Source organism: Camellia sinensis, chromosome 5 (assembly GCF_055761805.1).
Source record: "Camellia sinensis isolate YWXY chromosome 5, ASM5576180v1, whole genome shotgun sequence".
Lineage (NCBI taxonomy): Eukaryota > Viridiplantae > Streptophyta > Magnoliopsida > Ericales > Theaceae > Camellia > Camellia sinensis.
In genome coordinates, this window is record NC_138965.1 from 180,265,855 (window position 1) to 180,288,805 (window position 22,951).

The following is a 22,951-nucleotide window of genomic DNA, read 5'->3' on the forward strand; positions in this document are numbered from 1 at the left end:
TACACTTTTTTTCTTATAAAAGTCAAAAAGTCCAAAAATAAAAACCAAACGAGGCTAAAATGTCTCAACACAAAAAGTTGGCTACCGTAAGCAATGCCAAACGAAACTTTAATAATTTTTGTTGAATTTTTGAAAAATTATTTGTAAAATGTCAAGTAATAAATAATATAAAGTAATATTTTAAGATTATTAAAAAATCATTTGTGTGCAATAGGTTAACAGACAGAATTGACCTCATTTAAGAATAAATTATTTTAATAATTTCTAATTTTTTATTAAAAGATGTAAAAAAAAAATGATATGATAATTTATTATAATTTTTTAATATTTTAACTAAAATATATTATCCCAAACGAGGTGTCCCCCATAAATTTGAAAAAAAGTTTCCCATTCTATCACTTTTTAAATATTTTTCGTATTTATTTATGAACTTGTATACTTTCCATGTTATTAGGTAAAGACAATCATTTGATGCTATTGAATTATCAGTAATGAATAATTTTGATATTTTAATAGAATATTAATGACATAATAAGAAGAAAAAATAAAATAAAATAAATTAATACCAAAATATCACATCACAATAAGTGGAGTTTACTATTAATTTATTAGAGTTGACTTTAAAATTAAAAAATTAGAGTTCCAAAGTATTTATCATTAAATTATTTATGTAAACCTTCCCCCAAGGAACGGGCTTTCTTGCTGTCCATAATTTCCAATGAATGGCTTGTTGTCAGATCCATCTAACTTTATCACAAGTCTCATTTTAATAATTTAAATATTTTATATTGTAAGATCTATCCTATATATATTACTCATTAAAAAATTAAGTCAATTTAATAATTATAACTTATTTAATATTTTGTTTGTATCCCAAATAATAAATTGAATAAATTAACTTTTTGTATAAATAAAATACACACAAAAATCCTAAAATATTATTCAAATCATTAAAATAAGACCGATGATAATCCTTACCGCCATAAATAAGTTGGGCAGGGCTGTTATTTATGGCAAATTTGTCATACAACTGTTTCAATTTTTGTTTTCCTTCTTATTTTATGTCATCCTTTTCTCATTTGCTACAATATTTCATAACACACTAGCTTCTCTCTCTATAGAGAAATGTTAGGGAGTTTAAAAATTTTATCAAATATCTTATATGGGTGTGAAATTTATACAAAATGAGTTTCATGTAGATTCCACACTCATGTGAGATATTTGATAGAATTTTTGATAAATTTTTTGAAATCTCTAGCATTTTTAATATATATATATATATATGGGTAATTTTTAAGTGTGAAAATATATATCATATATATTTGTATAAATTCTCATAAATATCTTACAAAATCGTATAAATTTTCACAATAATACATAAGTTAACCCATAAAAATTTTAAAAATAACAACTTACGTATATTTATGATAATTTATGTGAGATAAGCTTATACATATTTGTAAAAATTTATACAAATACATATGATATACACCGTACACACTCAAACACATCCCCATATATATACACATGCGCGCAGAGAGAGAGAGAGAGAGTTGTTTAGTCTCATCTAAGAAAACATTTTGAGTTTGGGTTTTGCAGGTAAAGCCATGGCGGATAATATTGTTTTAAAGACCATCCTGCAAAGCGAGGCTCTTCAAAAGGTAAGCCTTTTTGTTGCCAACATATCTATAATAATGTGTTCTTAGGCACGTTCTCTGGTTGAATTAAAAGTATTACACCATCAAATTAAAAGTCTCTGTTGTCTGTTCAGCCTTTCTCCTAACCTTTTATCTCATACATGCATTTGGATGTTTTCTCTTCTTTCTCCCCCTCTCAACAATTCTTACACACCTTTCTACTTTTTTTTTTTTTTTGAAAAATCTTTCTTTCACTCCATTAATTGTACTAGAGGATCTAGTTATGATACTTCGACCAGAGGATTTTTTAGAGTGACTTTTCATATGGTTGATATTTTTTTTAAAAGTAATTATCTATACTATTGTACCATTAATTTCGTATTTTTTGAATTTTTTGACTTTTTATAAAGTATGAATTGAATTTGAAGTGATGTGATAGACATGTGGTGTAACTTAAATAAGATGATGTGACTTAAAGATAGTGACTTTTTGACTTTTTTAAGGATGCCAAGCCTAGCCTCAATTTCAATCATTCAAAAAATTATTCTAAAATTACTTTACTAAAATTCACTCTATAAGATCCGAATTCGACCAAGGTCTACTTCTTTCTTTTCTCTATTTTTTTGTTTTTTTTGGATAATTATTTATCAATGTTCTTGAGCCCTACGCGAAGCATGCGGAGTCATTTGATGATTCAAACTATTGGACTTAGTTTATGGAGCAAATAATTCATATAATTGACTGAATTGGACATTGATATTCACATAATCAAAGATGTTTGTTTTTTGAAAAATGATTCATAGCTCAAAAATCTTTCGGCTCGAATGGCCTGACTGCCCAAAACGACACGACATCGTTCTGGGTAGTGTTTTTTTTTCTTCCTTCTATTAGATCCTTGAGAGAGGAAGAGAAAGAGAGACAGTAAAAAGAGAGAGGAAAAGAGAAGAAAGAGAGAGAGGAGAGAGAGCTCAACTAGTTTTTTTCTTCTTCTTCTTCTTCTTATTCTTCTTTTTTTTTTCATGGTTTGAAATTGATTGATTTCATCGAAATCGATGGATATGGATTTCACAAAATCGATAGATGTTGATGATGATGTTGTTGTTGATGATGATGATGTGTTTGATGACGATGGTGATGTTGATGAAGTTGTTGTTGTTGATGATGATGATGATGTGTTAATGATGATGATGTTGATGAAGATGTTGCTGTTGATGATGATGATGCATTGATGAAGATGTTATTGATGAAGATGAAGACTTTTGTTGATGTTGACGAAGATGCTGTTGATGAAGATGCTGTTGAACAAAAGTCTTCCAATTGTTGTTGATGAAGACTTTACATGTTCTTCCCCAGCTTCCTCTTCTCTGTGTTCTTTGTCTTCAAAGAGAGAAGAGAGAAAATAATAATAATAATAATAATTCCAAAACGGCGTCGTTTTGGACTGGGGCCATTCGAGCCGTCTTGGTTTCGAGCTATTAAATGGGACTGTTTTTCTTATGAAATTGAGAATAGATACTATTCTTTTTTTGTGAAAAATATTACATATAATATTATTTCTTAGACGCTATTATATTTGAAATTGAGAATAGACATTATTATAAAAAAAAAAAGGATAAATCACAAATATTCTCATTGAGACTTGTTTAAAATATGAATTGCTCTATGTGATTTGATGCCTTATTGTCAAAAATTTTTATTTAACAGAATTAATTGAAAAAATAAAATTTCTCTAATTGTTCACTTATACAATAATAAAATTATCTAAATTATTAATTGAAATAAATTTTAATATTATTAAAAACTGTTAATTAATTTGATAATTTATTAACAAAAGGATCTATTTGTTATGAAATTAGAAACCTTAGGGGGGATAATGTAATTTCTAGAACCGCATAGGTAATTTATAATTTAAGTAAATATCAGGGGGAGTGTTTGTAATTTACCCATAAAAAAATGAATGGCTATTATTAAAATTATATTTGTTATCTTTTTTTTTTTTAAATATGATTTTAATATATAGTTACTGATGTCAAATCATTATAATTTTTTATATGAATATTCTACTCAGAGATTTTTAAAAACTAAACAATTTGAATCATCGAAATCGATCATAAAATAGACTTAAAAATTCAAATGCTCTCTCAAATTTAAATTACAAGTTAAAACAAATTAAACTCAATGAAAAAAAAAATTATGTATAGTATCACTTTTTTTTCTTAAGATAGAATTGTGACCAAATGAAATGGTTGGATTTGATTTTTTCATACAAATAATTTATTTGCCAAATTTAACAAAATAATTAATTGTGCATTAAAAAAAAAATTTGATTGACAACCAAAAGTGAACAAAAATAGACCCACGGTGTAGAGAAGTTATTGGTTGGCCTTGAGGTACCGCCACGTGATGCTCCAATGATATTGTGATTGGTAGAGGAAGTGGAGCTCACGAATTTGTATTGAATGATTGAAAACATTATGAATGAATTTTTCCATAAGATCTCCTCAATTAGACAATCCCAGTCCAATCAATCAAAATAATTTATAATTGAAAAAATTGATTGTTGAAAAGCAGTGGATGGGCTGCATTTAGTTTTTTTTTTTAATTATCAACTTTCGTAAAAAATTTCACTAAATCTGATCATTTGATAATCTTCAAGCAAAACTTAAAAACGCTCCTTTTTATTTTTCATCTTGATTATTTAATCTATTTTTATCAAATAATTATAAGCAGATCTAGAACAAACTGTCCAACATAAAATCTTAAAAAAATAACAAATAAATAAATAAATAATAAGAATAAAAGAAGAAGAAAAGACGAAAAAAGGTAATAAACAATTTATTTAAACTAAACAAACTTAAAGTATACCATGGGCATTATGCTCTGTTTCATATAGGATAAAGGGGTATTTGGTGTGGATTATAGGAGTGATTATAACTTATTTTAATTTAGAAATTTGTGCTAGATTATTTAGTGCACCTTTTGTTTGCAGCCTTTTAGGCAGAAATAATTTAAATAAACTGAGAAAAGCTAATTATTTAGAAAATGGGTGCTTTTGGTTTTGCTTTTTGATTATAAGCTTTTAGCTTGTAATAAACAATTATGCTACGTAGCTCGAATCCTCCCTTCCCCGAATCCCCCGAATTCAAAACGACATTGTTTCATTGTTTTGATTTTTTTTTTTTTTCAATAACGCTGAAGAAGAGGAACAAAGAAGAAGAAGAGGAAGAAGAATAGAGAAAGAAGAGAAAAGGAAAGGAGTAGAGCAGAGAAAGAGAGAGAGATCATCTTCATCATCAACCAAAAATCAAACCTACCCCAACACATCATCATCAACACAGCATAAATACACAGCACAGAGGGCCCAAAAAAATGTAAAAATCAAAATGGAGATCAATGAAAAAAAAATATAAAAATCTGAAAAACAATTTCGACACAACATCCTCATACACAAATCGAAGGCGGAGATCAGAGATCGGAGGTGGCGAACATCTTCATCGACGAACATCTTCATCAACAGTGTAAGAGGAGCTAATTTGGGCCCACTAAATTAATTAGGCCCAATAGTCCAAGGTTGGTGGGCCCGAATTTATCGCAAGTCCAAGATTGGTGGGCCTGGATTAATCACCATCAAAACGGGCCGAATCGCTCTAGGCCTCGAAAGGATTCGGATCCACAAACTTAGAGACCTACTCGGCCTCGAACTCGGACTCGAAAGGGTTTGGATCCACGAACCTAGAGATCCGAAGCACTTGGCTTCGAACGAATTCAAACACAATCTAGAAGCCGCTCCGTTAATGAGTCCTAGAACACTTGTGGGCTCGGAGCTTTCCGGGATCTACGCACCAAAACCATGGGCGTAATGGAGTTCGAACAAAGGACCCGATCCTGAGGACGGTGAGTGGAGATAAATTCACTCTTTGGTTAAACTAGCCTATACCCGGGTTGAGGTGGCACGACTCCGGGGGGTCCATGAGACTCGGCAATATTTTGTTGCAAGACGTCCTCTGGGACTACCCCTGACCCTTTTGGATGATTGGGGATCATTGGTTAGGTGTGCCTAAGAAGAAGGGTTCGCCGAGAGGTTGATCTCCTCTTCGGGGTTTTCCTCATCTTCGGAGAGGTCACCTCCTCGGACAAGGTGGTTAGAGAGAATATTCCCCATGTGCCTTGCACATGGGCTCCATCCTATATCATGAGGTGCCTATAAATAGCACCCACTCATAGTTTTACAAGTGATGGATTTTGGAGAATTAACTCTTGGGAAAGAACTAATTTCCCTTCTCCATTATCAACCTTGAGAGTGAAAAGTGGGAGATCCATGGGAGAGCCTTGCCATTATTCTCTCTCTAGCCATTTTACCTTCTTCTTCACCCAATCTCTTATCTCCATCATCTCCTTTACTCTTGTGTTCTTAAGTTGAGACTATTGAATAATCTAAGCCTCTCATCATCTTCTAGAGAATTCGAAGTTGTTCTTCAAGGATCTTCAAAGATCTTCGAATTTTCCAACTCCTTTCTTGAACCCCATCATACATTTGGCGACTCCACTGGGGAGGAGGATTGGTTAATGTTCTCAACGAGATCTGGAATTCACACAACTCCAACAGGGATGGCGGGAGAAGATGAAGTTCACCAACATAGATCCTCTAATGGTGGTGATGACAAGACCATGGCTCCAGATCAACCACTTTTGCTTGAGGCCATTCAAGGACTTCAAAATACTCAGCAGGAGATTCTTACCACTCTTCAAAATCTCACTCACACCATGTTGGTGGAGTTATTCCCGCTGGAGCGCAAAATCAAATCTAAGGAGAAGCAGGCCCCAATCAGCCTATGGCTCATGGCAACACGGCCACAATAACACATGCTCAAACCACAGTAGGCGGCAGCAGTTTGCCTATGCCCGGGCTCCATGTTGTGCCAAGCCAAGATCCAATGGTGACTAGGGGAGGTTCTGGTGTAATGAATGGCGCTCCGGCAACTGTTGGTGTCCAGGAAAATATAAGGGGCATGATGGCGCAAAAGGGAGCTCTGCCCGTACCTAATCTTGTTACGCCACCAGTAAATGTTACTCAAGTACCAGGCGGGCCTCCTTTCGTGTCAACAACAAATTTGCAAGCACAACCCGGTATAGCGGCGCCGTGCGGTGGACTTTATGGGCCTCAATTCAATGTCTCATCACCAATTGGCTTGTCTATAGGCGCTGAGGGCCAATATCGTCAAATGTCCTCACCAATGATGAATTCACAGCACCAGAATGGCCAAGTCGCCCCTAGCTCAGTCTTTAGGTCCATAAGCCAAGTTCCGGGAATACCACCATCAAACTCTCTCCCTCAACAGTTTCTCACTCTCGCCAATGTGCAAGCCATGTTCGATCTCGAACGGGGCAAGAGGACTTTACCCTCTTTGCCTGATCTGGATGTCAAGCCACCTTACCCCATTGAGATGCTGAGTTATCCATACCCTAAGGGGTATACAATGCCGAAGTTCATCAAATTCGATGGCAAACAAGGAAATGCTCGAGAACATGTTGTGCGATTCATCGAGACTCTAGGTATTCATGGTTCAAACCACGTCCTCCAGTTGAGAGAATTCCCTAAGTCCCTCACCGACCGAGCATATAGTTGGTATGTTAATTTGGCCCCAAACTCTGTCCGAAGCTGGGGGAAATGGTTAACAAATTCCACTCTAAGTTCTTTCAAGTGGCGGAGAAGGTGACCACACTTACATTGTGTAAAGAAAAGCAGCAGGAAAGTGAAGACATCCTTGACTACGTCAAAAGGTTTCAGGACAAGGCCGTGGATTGCCATGAAGCAGTGGAGGAGAGTTATCTCGTTCAAATCTGTTTAGAAGGGGCATTGAGCAGGTACAAAATGTTTCTAGTTAATCACAAGCTACCCACCTTCTCGGCATTAATAGAAGCAGCAAGGAACATTAGCATTCCTCAGACTCAGGAGTCCGGATTTAAGGCCAGTTACAAGACTAGCTTCAAATCATCTCGTGGACCTATTGTTGCTACTGCCTCTGCCCCAGATACCCGAAAGTCACAAGGAGGAGGTCATAGAGGCCAGAAGAGAAAGCAATATAATGGTGAAAAGGGGAATGTTTCTTATCTATGTGGAATCGAGGAAGTAAAAGCTCTAGTTAAGGAATGGGTGGCCGGCGGAGAGCTAAAATTGCCTTATGTCGAAGAAATGCCATCAAAAAAGGACCGTGAGAGCCTTAAATTTTGTGTCTACCATCATAAATTGAAACATCCGACAGAGAAGTGTTGGACTCTCAGGAAAATCTTTAGAGATAAAGTCGAGGCAGACGAATTGAGGTTCAAAAAGCAAGGGACTCAAGATATCTGAGAACAACCATATCCTCAGCACCGAGACAAGGGCAAGAATGTTGCTATGATAGCTTATGAAGGCCCGATGATTGAGGCTATCGCCAATCTCGATGACGATGATTATTATCTGAACGACATCCTCGAGCCCGAGGGTGAGCAATTTACTATGGAAGTGATCTCGATCCAGAGGGCAGAACCTTCACAATTCATGTCGACGATCCCTTTGATCCAGAAGGAGGAGAAGAGTACTACGAAAGAGGAGGACTCCATGTTTATGTGGCATCTTATTTTGAAGAGACCGAGGAGATGGTTAACTATGAGCCTCCAAGAGTGGAAAAAGATCCGGATCACTATGCCAAAACCTTGCAAGACTGTGTAAAGTTCAAGCAATTCTTTAACTAGTTTGGACTTTCCAGGGAGGCAAGAACAGAAATCACCAAGTCTATCATCAATATAGCTGAGGCACACCATGAGGAATGCATGTCGACTGACGGATCTATTCCGAGGAAGGCGAAAGAGCAATCTAGTGCCATTACTTTCCTCGAGGCTGATCGGAAGTATCCTTTTTCTCACAATCGCCCGCTTTATGTGACTGCTTTTATTAACGGGGTTGAGTTCAAAGGGTCTTTCTAGATAGTGGAGCCTCTATCAACATTATGACCCGCGCTACTTTAGAAAAGGCCGGAATCTCTGAAGAACTCATTGTGAAGCAGCCGATAGTCATCACTGGTTTCGGTGGAGAAAGGAGAGTTACTATCGGATGCGTAACAGTTGACTTTAGCCGTCGGAGAAATTCGCTCAGCCACCAAGTTCCATATTATCGATTCCGAGGCAAACTACCACATCATCCTAGGGAGGACCTAGATGCATAGATATGGGGTTGTACCATCGAGTTATCATCAATGTGTTAAGGCTAAATGGAGAAAGAAGACGGTGACAATTCAGGCTACAGAAAGGCCTTTCGAGACCCATGAAGCTCATTACTCTGATGCTATCTACTTCACCGAACTGGCTGTCGAAGAAGTTCCCACCACCTCTAAGCCTCGGGGGGTCAAAATTCCTTGTTGGGAGGATATCAAAGATGACAAGGAGCCAAGGGCAGAATCAAGTAAACGGGCGATGTCTAGACCAGAAAGTCCGCCTGTTCCTCAGAAGGTGATAAAAGTCTGAGAAGGGGGCAAGATGGTGTACTATTTATGAAGATGTGGGAGTCGGTTTCTTCAGTAGACTCCGAGTCAAAAGAAGAGCCTCCTGACAATGACATAGTGATAAAGCCTGAAGTTGCTCCATAATGCATGCAAGATGGGCCAAAGCCTCAGCCTGAACAACTTATTGAAATAGATCTGAGTGACAGACAAGATGCACCGAGGCCGATATTCATAAGTTTGAGCCTTAGCCCAGAGAAGTGGGAACAGTTGTTAAAGTTGATAAGCTAGTATTCGGATGTGTTTGCTTGGTCATATAAGGAAATGCCCAAACTAGATCCTGACCTAGTCTCCCATTATCTTGATGTGTTCCCAAACTCCAAGCCAATTAAGCAAGCTGCTCGAAAATATCATCCGGATCTCGAAGAGAAGAGTAAGAAGGAGATTGAAAAACTTTAACAGGTTGGTTTCATCCGGCCAATACAGGACCCCACGTGGTTGGCGAACATAGTGCCAGTAAAGAAGAAGAATGGTCAAATCAGAGCATGTGTAGACTTTTGAGATTTGAACAAATCTTGCCCGAATGATGAATTCCCTCTACCTTACATCGATACCCTTGTGGATGCCACCTCGGGACACCAAATGTTCTCATTCATGGATGGATTCAGCGGATACAATCAGATTAAGATGGCTGAAGAGGATGCAGAAAAGACTGCTTTTAGAACACCTCTCAGAAACTTCTTCTATACAGTCATGCCTTTCGGACTCAAGCATGCCGGAGCAACTTACCAAAGGGCTATGACTGCAATCTTTCATGACATGATCCATCATGAGGTGGAAGGTTATGTTGATGATCTAGTGGTGAAATCCAAGAAAAAATAGGACCATCTCCAAGACCTTGAGAAAGTATTCAAGAGGTGCCATAAATTCAAAATGAGGATGAATCCTCTCAAATGTGCTTTTGGGGTAACGGCCGGGAAGTTCCTCGGGTTTCTTGTACATAGGCATGGTATCGAGGCAGATAAAGACAAGGTCAAATCTATCAGAGCAATGCTGTCCCCGCATTCTCAGAAAGAGTTAAAGAAGTTCCTTGGGAAGGTGTCTTATATTCAGAGGTTTATCTCAGCACTTGCAGAGATCTCCGCCCCTTTCGGCTCATTATTAAAAGGAGATGCCAAGTTCGAGTGGAACCAAGAGCACCAAAAGGCCTTCGAGAGAATCAAGGTGGCCTTGACCTCGCCTCAGACCATGATAGCCCCGCAACCCGGGGTGCCTCTAATATTGTACTTAACTTCAACCCTCAAGTCCATTATTGGTCCAAGATGTAGATGGAGCAGAACGCCCTGTGTATTACATCAGCCGGAAGATTCGAGGAGCAGAAGTCCGATATACTCCAATAGAGAGACAATACTTAGCTCTGGTATTCACCGCCCAAAAGCTCAGACATTACTTCTTAGCACATCAGATTCAGATTGTTACTAAAAGTGATCCAATCCGATACCTCCTCAGGAAGCTTACTCTAACCGGGAAAGTGGCAAGATGGTTATTAGCACTGGGTGAATTCGAGATCACATGTGTAGCCCCCAAGGCAATCAAAAGCCAAGCCTTAGCTAATCTCCTTGCTCAATTTCCAAGTGGTGACTATGAACCAGTGAATGAAGAATTAAGAGGAGAGGTGCATACAGCTATGGCTTCCGAGGAAAGCTTTTGGACATTGAGCTTTGACGGAGCAGCAGCCGAAGGTAAAGGAGGAACCAGGATAGTCCTTACAAGCGAAAGTGGGAAAAAGTTATATTTGTCTTATAAACTGGATTTCCATTGTTCGAATAATGAAGCCGAGTATGAGGCTCTTATTTTAGGCTTGATAGTAGCTGAGAAGCATAGTATCAAGAAGATTTGGATTCGGGGGGACTCAAAGCTGATAGTGAAGCAAGTTTCAGGACAATTCGTCTTAAAGGAGCCTGCCTTGGCCACATATCGAACAACAGTCCAAAGGCTTCTTGACAAATTTCAGAAGGTCGAAATAGAGTATGTGCCTCGCTCCGACAACAAGTTTTCAGATGCCCTCACAACATTAGAGGCAAGAGTTGACATTCCAGAGGAAGAGGCGACAATTGTTATCAAGAAAAGAACAGAACCTTCAATAATACCCGAAGACAAAGACCTTCCGGAGGACTGGAGAGGAGAAGTCCTCGAACAACTCAGAAGCAAAGTTGGAAAACTGACTATAGCCAAGCTTGCCCAATTCATAATTATTCAAGGTGAACTTTACTTCCGAGGGGGTACCGGATTCCTAGCCCAGTGTGTTGGCCAACAAGAAGCAAGTTTTCGACTATAACAGATCCATGAAAAGTCTTGCGAGGATGGGGATATCAGTCTGTACAGAAGAATTCAAAGACAAGGCTATTATTGACCCGAGATGGAGAAGGCCTCGAATCAATTACAGAAGGAATGCCCCAAGTGTCAGTCATACATTCGGGAGGATGAGAGTTGCTTTGAAATTGATACCCCTGACTGGAGGCAAGTCTACATTGACTATCTCAAAGAGGGAACACTACTTGAAAGCCCAAGGGACATTGCACACCTCAAGAGGAGAGCAAGGCGGTACTTTCTTGATTAGAACAAGCTTTACAGAAGAAGTATTGAGAGCACTCCTCTGAGGTGTCTCTCCAAGGAGGAGTCAGATCTAGTCCTCGGAAGAGCCCACAAAATTGAGCATCAAGGAAGGGCTCAGCTGTTCGACCAACTTATGCACCTTGGCTATTACTGGCCGACCATGGAGTCAGATGCGTCCCATCACGTGAAAAGGTGTCAATCTTGTCAGAAACACGAAAATTTGATCCATACTCCAATTGTAGACCTGCATAGTATCCGAACGCCATGGCCGTTCCATACCTGGGATTTTGATCTGATAGGGCCCATCTCCACACCTTCTAAGGGGTACAAGTGGATTCTCGCAGCTGCAGAATTAAGCACAAAGTGGGTCGAAGCAATCCCTCTAAAGAAAGCTACAGGTCCCGCAGTCTCGAACTTCATCAAGGAAAATATCATTTGCCGGTTTGGAGTACCAAACACCATCCTCTCGGACAATGGCACTCCCTTCATAAACAAATATGTGAAGAGCCTCCTAGATACTTACCAAGTGAAGCATCACAAACCCACACCCTATTATCCAAAAGGGAACGGGAAAGCGGAGGCCACAAACAAGACACTGATAAGGATTCTGAGCAAGATGATGGATGAATTTTGGGGGACTTGGTCCGAACAGTTGATAGTAGCCCTATGGGCGTATCGCACTTCAAAGAGAAAGCCAACTCAAGCAACTCCTTACTCCCTTGTGTATGGGTCCGAGGCAGTGTTACCTATAGAGTTGGAAACACTATCTGCTCGAATGGCTCTCGCCTCGGGGATGGTACTGGAGCCTCGAACCACCAGATTGGAAGCATTAGAGGAAAAGCATGACAGAGCTGCAAAAGTCATGGAAAGGTATCACGAGTCCATCGCCCGAGCCTATAATCAGACCATGGTGCCAAGAAAGTTCGAAGAAGGTGATCTAGCATGGAAGATTGTAGACCCAATCATGCGAGGACAACCCTTGCCCAAGTTTTTCCAAAATGGGAAGGGCCCTACAGGGTGGTTCAGGCAAGCTCAAGTGGGTACTACAAGCATGTAAGGGTTGAAGATGGCTTCTGAACTGGCCCGCTTAATGCAAAGTTTATCAAGCATTACTACCCGTAGTTAGACTCATCTATGTTGAAATTCATTTTCATTTTCTTACTTCGTCTAAAAAGTTGTATTACCCTTACGTTATGAAGAAGCTGGTTTTCTTTATGGAGTATGTTTATCCCATCACTTGCAGTGAATATATTATACTTTTGTCAAGAAAGTTGAAAATTAATGAGAATATTTTAGCTTTTGTAACTTGTGCATATGATTGTTCTTTCCATTGTATCATTAGAAATAAATATTTTATCAAGTAGAATGAGAAACCAATGCGAAAATATCCAAACAGCAAAGATTTTGTAATTTTATTGCATTGTCCTAGATAAAACATTTTTTTATCGAAAGGGGCAAGAAAGTAATAAAAAAAAAAAAAAACTCAATCTCTCCTAAAAACACCCTCGAAGAAGCTGCCCGTCACATCTAAATCCGGAGGGCAAACAGCAGAATGTGCTTCTAAAGTCTCCAAGGCCTGAGCATAGCCTGACTCAAGCTCACGAAGAGTTGCCTTTGTCTCATCTATAGAGGTCCGATAAGAGGCAAGCACAGACAAAATTTCCTCCTGATGACTGGCGTGCGATGATAAATCCACTTGGTGACGCTCCATGTCAAAGATCCCCTGATACGTTGTCTTGACTACTTTCCCATTAAGGTCACACAGTCGTTGCCTATCCAAGCTATATAAGATAGTGGCAAAAGACTCAAGAAGAGCAATCTGAATGAGCGGATACTGGCAAGAAAATGAAGCAAAGGTCTCCAGATAACTCGAATGCACAAGCTGTAGAATTCAAGCAAACTCAGGAGCTACCCAATAATGAAGAAATGATACTTTGCCAGAAGCCGAAGGAGGAATTGGGACCGGAAAGCTACTAGTCTCAGGAATCTCCCGAATGTCTATCGGGTTAGATGAACCACCTAGAGGGGTAACTTCCGGTAGAGGTCCCGAGCCCGAGAATGCAGAGCGGTAAGGGGAAAGACCAAAGGCATCACTATCAAAGTGGAAATCGCTGAGATTCAAATCCAAAACATTCAAAGGAACTGGCGATAAAGAACCTCTAGCAGTCGTCTCAAAGGCAGGTGTCTCCCCTTGAGAAAGAGAACCACGAGAAGTCACAAAGAGAGTCGGAGCAGAGTCCGAGGCAGGTGAAGGCAGGACTCCGGTGGCAACTAACACTGAAGAAAAGATAAGGAAGTCTTATTAGGAGTGAGGAACAGTAAAGCCATTTGAGTAAAGATTTCTCACAGATAGAAGTACATGACAAATTTCAGAAAGAAAGATTACCAGAGGGAGAATCATTATGCAAAGCCGGAGCAACTGAAGGACTCCTAGCATCAACAAAGTCACTTGGCCGTACAGAGGGCACCTGATCGATCTCAATGTCTAATGAAGCCTGAACTGTAGCAGTCATCTCTGAAGAAGGAAGAAGGGTCGGAGGATGAGAATCACCATAAGTGCCAGAGCGAGTCTCAGAAATTTCCAGCACATCCATCTTCACACTATTCCCAGAGGCGTACCTCATCTCTACATAGCTTCTAGAAGCATGGCCTGCGACATCAATTTCTGTGGCATCAGTCCCTTCAGCAATCTCAACATCAGAATGGCGAGCCCCGACAACCTCGTCACCAAGATAGCGCTCCTCCTCAGTTACGATAGGACGGTGACGACGCATGCACGGGATAAGGTCACAAAAATGATCAGAGGACTCAGCCTCATCATCATCATCATCTATAACCGCTATATGAGGGGTGCGCATCTTCACAAGTCTTGCAGACAAAGGGAGGGTGTCGTCCAAGTCTAAATCCGACCTAGTGGAGGGAGCATGGCCAGTAGCCACGGTACTAAGAACGTCAGTAGTCGTAGGGTCCTACACAACAGGGGAAAATAAAAAGTGTTCATTTAAGAAAGTCTAGTCGCAAGAAAGAAAGTAACTTCAAAAAAAAAAAAAAATTTCGGGTACCTCATGGAGCCTTTTGGAAAGGCGAGGAGCGGAAGGACTGGCATTAGAAGCTCTCTTGTAAGCCATCTTCTTAAAGCGGGTTGTCCGAGGACCAGAGGCCTTATTCAAAGGGACTGGCTCTGGAGAAGTAATTGCCAAGCTAGAAGCAGACGCCCGAGCCGAAGGGTCAGTTGGAGCAGATGAAATGAAGAAACTCTCGTACATGTGATCAGATTTTCAGCTCTCAGACAGCCGAAGAGAAGAGTCCTTCTTATAGATCAACGGAGGCAAACATATGGTCGGTCTGCTCTGGACAAATGCAATAAATGCATCGATATTCTTCCGCCAATATCGCCTGAAGGAGGGGGTGAAAGCCCCTACTCGGCTCAAGCCTAGCATCGTCAAAGAGCCGGATATGGGAAGCATGGTGTGTACAAGCCCGCGACTGAACCACCTGTAGCTCTCCGAAAATGATAATAAAGGAGGTGCTGGCCCCGGGGCACATTGATCAAACCCGAATTGACATGCTACACCGTCAGGTCTATAAATGGCACTGTCAACGCCTTCCTCATGCCATACCGGTAGCGAACCAGGACGGATCATTATCAGCATATCAACAAAGTGTGCAGGGATGTTCTTCAGCAAAAGAAAGAACATCGAGCGGGAGGAACCATGATAAATAAGTGGTGTTGCCACACCCACCGGTGGGCATACATACGGCCGTGCCACAAACCGCTGGGGATCATCCACCAGAGTATTCAAGGATAAGGTGGGAATGGTACGTGACCAACGTGTAATCAACGGCTGGCAGGACTTCACTTTCTCAAATGTCCGAGACCCGTCAGTATTGAGCACGGGGATACTATTTTTATCCACTATCTCCCGAAGAACCTCTGCCTCGAATACAGTCGGAGTGGGGGCAAACTTTGGGAACCTCTCGAAGAAGAAACAAAGCAGGAACTGGTTGTGAATGAAGGAGACAGACTCATATCGACCCATGGAACGAACCATGTCTCGATGTAGTAGATCTAGCCGGTAATAAAGATTCTCAAGAAATAGCGGAGCCAAAGGAATCTGATCCCCTCTGAAGAGCCTAACTGCCAAGGGAAAGACAAAGGGATTGAGAGAATCCGGAGGTGTGCTCGGAAGAATGAAAAATGAAAGGAAGCAAGCCAAAAATCCCAAGAAATAAAGTCGAGATCCATGCATCGGACCGGCCTCATACTCCCGAGAATCGAGGTCAGCATCTCTAGCCAAGGACTGAAGATCCTTGAAGAAATGGCTGATCCATGCAGTGTAGGGGGCACGGTACGTCCTCAGGCGATTGGTCCTCCTTGCTGAACCATCAAATACGGAACTCCACCGACCACAAGCTTAAAGATTTAGCTTTAGAGATTGGATCAAAGAGTCATCCTCGGGGGGTGTCTGCTCAGGATAGAAGGCATCAGGGCCAGTCACTTCCAGACGCAGCAACATGAACACATCCTCGAGGGTGGGCCCCATCTTGTGCTGGCCAAGTATAAAGGTGTGTGTCTCTGTGCTCTACCGGAGAGCCATGGCTTCAAGGCTAGCATTGTTTTGACGGGTGGATAGGGATCGAGATATTTCACCAAGATCAATAGCCGGGCCTCCTGAAGCCGTTGACAGAGGCTCCTATCCGAGAGGACATCATCGACCCACTCCTGCCAACCAAAAGGAGGGTTTGAGAAGGCCTTGAACTAAGGATAGCAGTATGAAAAGTCCCCCCGCTCAATCCTAAAGCGTTGCACCGAAGAAGGAGAAATAAGGGCCTCATATCCAGAGTCAATGTCCTCAGTGAGACATTGGAGCTTCCTTCGGAGTCAGAAGAGAAGTGGTGGAGGTAGCCGCCTGCCAGAAGGGGTCCTTCCGACCAAAATAAGGAGATTTCCTCCACTCAGACGTCGGAGGTACATCCCTCTCTTTCATGAGAGCCGGTTCTGATGACCCCAGGATAACGAGTTTCTTTCGAGAAGACATATGGCTAAAATAACAGGTATAAATAGTATGGAGTTGACCGTATTAAAATTCAGAATATTGGAATTGAAGCAACACATTCTAATGAAATTTTGGCATCAACTATCCATTTCTCAGAGAATCCATGAATTCAACAAATTCTACGAGGAATTTTTACACCAAGAATTCAGGCATGATGTCTACTATTCTAAGGGTCGCAACAATCAGTCATTTTTATAATAAGATTTACATGCAATATGATGGGTTTATCAACAAATTCAACCTCGGACGTCTTCAACAATTCATTTTCTCGGGTATTCTTCAAGCTTAACAAGTTATAATACCAATGGGTGTATCATCAACATACAGATTTCCAGTTTCTATCATCAATAAGAGGTGTAATGTCATAGGCCGTTTTGTGATGAAGTTCAAGCGGGTCATTTTCTCAACAAAAAAAAAAAAAAAAAAAAAAAAAAAAAAAAAATCACTACGTTCCATATTAAAGGTCCAATTTATACGAGGCTCAAAATTTGGATAGAGTGAAGTTCAATAGCAAATTTCAGGCCCAAGATCCGAAGTATTTCACATTTCTTATTTCTCATTAGTAGCAAGATTCAATGGATTGTCATGCGAATTACAAGAAGATTCCTCTCAAGTCAATGTTAATTGTTCAATTCAAGTGGCAAGTATTCTATTACGAGTGTAAAATTCAGCAGCAATGGTTCAATTTATGCAATAGCCCAGAATTTCTTTGGCAAATTTCAAGTCAGAAAATCCATTTAAATAAATCCCACAGCCTATTTCAAAAATTGCAAAGCCCAAACAAATTCAAGCTTCACATTGGAATTTCAAATCACCAATATTAAGGCTTAATGTATCAGAGCATGGATTCATTTTATTTTATTTTTTTTATTTTAAGCACAAAAGTCCATCAAAACAATAAGAAGGAAAGTGGGTCTTTACAAGAGTTTCCACCAAAATGAAAAATTAAACAAAAAAAAAAACTCACCCACAGATTCGAGAGGAGATGGAGAACCATGGCTGGAAGCAATGGCAAGACCACAAATGTGAGACGCATACACCCAAGGCCGACGCCGAGCTGAGCAGTGCTAGGCAAGCCCACACACACGTCGCATTGAAAGGGCAACATGCGTAGTCGGCGCTGGACAATTGAAGACGAAGGCAGTGTTGAAGACGTCGCGGAGTCGGCGTCGGCGTTGATCAATAAGACTGAGCTAGGCTGGGCAAGACAACACACGTTGCATTGAGTGGGCGAACGTGTGTGGTATGCGTTGGAACCGTTGAAGCCAACAGTGATCGGAGGTGGAGCAGAGAGAGGCCGATGGCGGCTTGGTCGAAGCTGGAGCAACGAGAAGCCGACGGCAGCTTAGGCCACGGCGATGTAGTCGTGTGCAAGCAGAACTAAGGTCTGGGTAAGCCAAGCTCTAAAAAATATATATAATATATATATACATCGTAATCAATAGATATATATATATATATATATATTCGAAATGCCTACCAAAAGCAAAGATGAGGAAAAACGCTGGACAGCCAAGGCCGCCGGTGAAGTGGCAGCAGAGTGAAGCCAACGCCGAGCTCTGGAGTAGCTGGGCAGTCAAGGTCGGCGTCGGATGTAACGACGCAAAGGAGTAGTGACGTTGCAGGGAGGTCGATGTCGTGTTGGTCGGCACAACCGAGCTTCGGAGTGTCTGAATCTCTAGGCCGAAATGAAGCACCTACGGTGAGACAGAGTTGGCGATGGCATAGAATAGTAGCATCTGGGGTTGCAACGTCTGCAGTAGTCAGAACTGGCGCAAGTTAGCAGCTTGGTCATGGCATCTGTGGCTGTCGGAGCTGGGTCTTCAGTGACGACGGCGGCAACGGGGCCTGGAGTCATGATGAAGGTCAGTGCGCAAGCGGGGCCATGTGGTTTGTTGAAGAAGAAGAGCATGGCGGTGGCCTTTGGCAGTGCAGAAACAAAGCCTTCTTGGAGAGGAAGAAACTTGGCCTCTCGGTCTAGAGAGAGAGAACGCCGCAACGACTATGCTACAAAGAGAATAAAGAGCCACAGAATAGGGTTTTGGCCATTTTCCTTAAATAGAAAAAAAGAGAGGCATCATGCTTGGTATATTCCATCACATATTCCTTCATATATATCTATACATAATGGCATGCTGACTCCACTTGTTTGGCATTTCATATTTGTTCAGAGAATAAAAAAAATATGGGTGCTTTGTTATTATTTGCTTGGATTAAAAATATATATATGAATATGTGTATTTTTCTCGGATGTTATAAAATATATATATTTCAGTAGGACCAAAAAAAAAAAAGTAAAAAAAAAAAAAAATTTTTTTTGCTTTGTCAAATTTTATCCTTAAATTACAGTGTGTCATCAACTTTATCCGTAGGCTCTGTCAAGACAACATTTTTTTTTTTTGGGGCGTGATATGAAGCAGTGCCGAAGAAATGACAGTATGCATGTCCGAGAAATTTAAAATTTCTCATACACGCAAGGGGCAAATGTAAGAGGAGCTAATTTGGGCCCACTAAATTAATTAGGCCCAATAGTCCAAGGTTGGTGGGCCCGAATTTATCGCAAGTCCAAGATTGGTGGGCCCGGATTAATCACCATCAAAACGGGCCGAATCGCTCTAGGCCTCGAAAGGGTTCGGATCCATGAACTTAGAGACCTACTCGGGCTTGAACTCGAAAGGGTTTGGATCCACGAACCTAGAGATCCGAAGCACTTGGCTTCGAACGAATTCAAACACAATCTAGAAGCCGCTCCGTTAATGAGTCCCAGAACACTTGTGGGCTCGGAGCTTTCCGGGATCTACGCACCAGAACTATGGGCGTAATGGAGTTCGAACAAAGGACCCGATCCCGAGAACGGTGAATGGAGATAAATTCACTCTTCGGTTAAACTAGTCTATACCCGGGTTGAGGTGGCACGACTCTGGGGGGTCCATGAGACTCGACAATATTTTGCGGCAGGACGTCCTCTGGGACTACCCTTGACCCTTTGGGATGATTCGGGATCATTGGTTAGGTGTGGCTAAGAAGAAGGGTTCGCCGAGAGGTTGATCTCCTCTTCGGGGTTTTCCTCATCTTCGGAGAGGTCACCTCCTCGGACAAGGTGGTTAGAGAGAATATTCCCCATGTGCCTTGCACATGGGCTCCATCCTATATCATGAGGTGCCTATAAATAGCACTCACCCATAGCTTTACAAGTGATGGATTTTGGAGAATTAACTCTTGGGAAAGAACTAATTTCCCTTCTCCATTATCAACCTTGAGAGTGAAAGTGGGAGATTCATGGGAGAGCCTTGCCATTATTCTCTCTCTAGCCATTTTGCCTTCTTCTTCACCCAATCTCTTATCTCCATCATCTCCTTTACTCTTGTGTTCTTAAGTTGAGACTATTGAATAATCTAAGCCTCTCATCATCTTCTAGAGAATTCGAAGTTGTTTTTCAAGGATCTTCAAAGATCTTTGAATTTTCCAACTTCTTTCTTAAACCCCATCATACAAACAGCAACATCATCACCATCAACACAACATCATCGCCATCAACAACACATCTTCATCTCCATCACCACCGTCACCCTCCTCTTTCTCTTTTCTTCCTTCTCTATTTCTCTCTCTCTCTCTGGGTTTGATTCAAGAGAGAAACGAGAAAGGGAAGTGGAAGGGAAAGAAGATTTTTTTTTTTTTTGAAAACGACGTCGTTTTAAAAAATCGGGCCATTCGGGGGAATATGTTTCGAGCTACAAACCATTTTCCTATAATAAACTGCACCAAACAGCACTAAAATGCTACAATGGTCAAATTTGAACACCATAAAATATTTTGTCATCCATATATCATCAACGTATTATGTGGCCCCAATTTTCATATCTGTTACTAACACAATGGTAACACATGAGGTGAAAAGCACTTTATTGTATATAAATGTGGTAATTGTAACATTATTGATAGGGTAAATTACATTTTGACTCCCTTAAATTTCAGTGATTTTTCACTTTGTCCCTTAATTGTTTTCCAATTTGATCCTTAAAGTTTCTAATTTTCTTCAATAACCAATATCTGACCAAAATTGAATGAAAAAAGCCATGTGGCAGAAATTAGGGTAAATACACTCGGCCCCCTTATGTTTTAGTGTTTTTCAATTTTGGCCTTTAAAGTTTTTTTCCCACTTTCCTTACCTTCTTAATTTTTCTCAATTTAATCCAACAATTAATGTTAGTCCAAAATTGGATGCAGAATGTTACGTCACCAACTTCGTAGGACCGAAGGTATAGCTTAAATAGTCTTGAGGACTTGTTTTCGCTCATTTAAACAAATTTGACCATTCTAGCATTATTGTGTAAAGTATACCTTTGATTCGTCTAAATGAGAGGATCAAACTATATTGGTGGTGCCAATATTTTGAACAGGAAAACTGAGTTTATAACGTTGTATTTTCATTATATTGTTAATTGATTGTTCATTAAAAACACGAAATTTCAAAATGTGACCAAACCGCCACAATGCATAACGGTTTGGTGTGGTTTACCATGACGAATGGTATGTTTTGAATAATATATACACTCCTACTGCCAACCACCCCCTTTCTTTTCTTTTCTTTTCTTTTATTTTTACTTGTTCCTTTTTGGTTTATGTTTTCCTTTTTCATATATTGTTGAGTTTTTGCTTTGATACTTTGTGCACTTATCCCCCTAGTTGATTGATATTTGTCTTAATATTCTGTATACATTGATTCTCATCAATTAAGTTTTTATTTGTTCATCAAAAAAATAAAAAACTTTTTTTAGATGTGGGCAACACCATTTTATGGATTTATATCAATCATTTTGCTTATTGATTCAATTTTGGTTAAATAGTACATCTTTGATACCAATGTATACCCAAGAGAACATGAGCAGCTCAAGAGGATAAGAGATGCAACAATCAAGAAATATGGCGACAGGTTAGGGACTTGCTCACATATGGTTGACAATATTAATAAACTCAAACATCATTTCAAGCAACCTGAAACACATTTTTATAATTAAATTATTGGGCCTAGCTTCTATCTACTCAAAATCATGGACTAAAGGGTGTTGTCTGGATCCATGGAGCCAACCACGGGTTTTGTTTCGATAATTCAAACTGTTCCTTTTGTAAAGTCCTTTGTGTATATCATTCACAAAAAAATTTAAGTCAATTTGATAATCGTAACCTATTCAATTTATCGCATTTGTTAAATCAACTTTCCTTTTTTGTTTTTGTTTTTTTGTGAATGATATACACAAAGAACTCTATAAAATGAATTGTTCGGATCATCGTAAGAAAATCCATGATAATCCCCACAAGCCCAGATAATACCATCCAGTCTAATCATGGACTGAAAATGATTTTTTTTTTTTTTTTTAATCGGCCTAGTTAACTTGTTACTACAAGTCTTGGCCGCAAAGCACTACAACTTTTGAATGGTCTTGATTCGGAGTAATGGCCAATGAAACATTAAAGAAAAAAATGTTTTCAGAATTTTGTTTATTCACAACTTATTTAGTTAATTTTTATTTTTGTTATAAAAAAAAAGTATAACAAAATTGCAATTTGAATTGTAGAGCGGAGCTAAGTGTGCCCCCTGATGAAGGATTGTTCTTGTCTATGCTTTTGAAATTAATGAATGCCAAGAAGACATTGGAGATTGGTGTTTTCACTGGCTATTCTCTTCTTACCACTGCCCTTGCTTTACCTCATGATGGCCAGGTTTGTAACTCCCTCTTTAAATTGTAATCAAATTTAAATCAAGCCCAAAAGAGTTTGTTAAAAATTTGGTTTTAACATTTTTAAATCAACAAGTTGTCATTCCAATTAATCCATGCCTTTCATTGCTTTTTTGAAAACAAGTTGTCATTCCAAGTTGTCATTTTTAGATCAACAAGTTTAAAGAGTTTAAATCAACAAGTTGTCATTCCAAGTTGTCAAACTTTTTTGTTTTTGTTTTTGGCAAGAAGGTTTGGCAAGAAGGTTTGGGTGGGTTTGGGGCTAAAATAGCCACAAAAAACAAAATAGGCTATTTTAGCCACAAAAAACAAAACATCAAATCCAACCCCTAATCATTACAATCCTCTCTCACAAAAAAAGCCAAAAAAGCCAAAAAGCCAAAAAGCCCTTCCCAAACCAGGCTAAAATAGCCCAGGCTAAAATA

General features: G+C 39.8%; 1 protein-coding gene across 1 annotated transcript; it reads left to right on the forward strand.

Annotated features, from left to right (window-relative positions):
- Window positions 1-1,501: 1,501 nt before the first annotated feature.
- LOC114275659 (caffeoyl-CoA O-methyltransferase) lies at window positions 1,502-22,551 on the forward strand. The gene is made up of 3 exons (XM_082870573.1): window positions 1,502-1,661; window positions 21,636-21,721; window positions 22,365-22,551. Exons 1-3 carry the CDS (start codon window positions 1,608-1,610, stop codon window positions 22,534-22,536), a joined length of 312 nt encoding a protein of 103 aa, XP_082726699.1. The 5' UTR covers window positions 1,502-1,607; the 3' UTR covers window positions 22,537-22,551.
- Window positions 22,552-22,951: the final 400 nt, after the last annotated feature.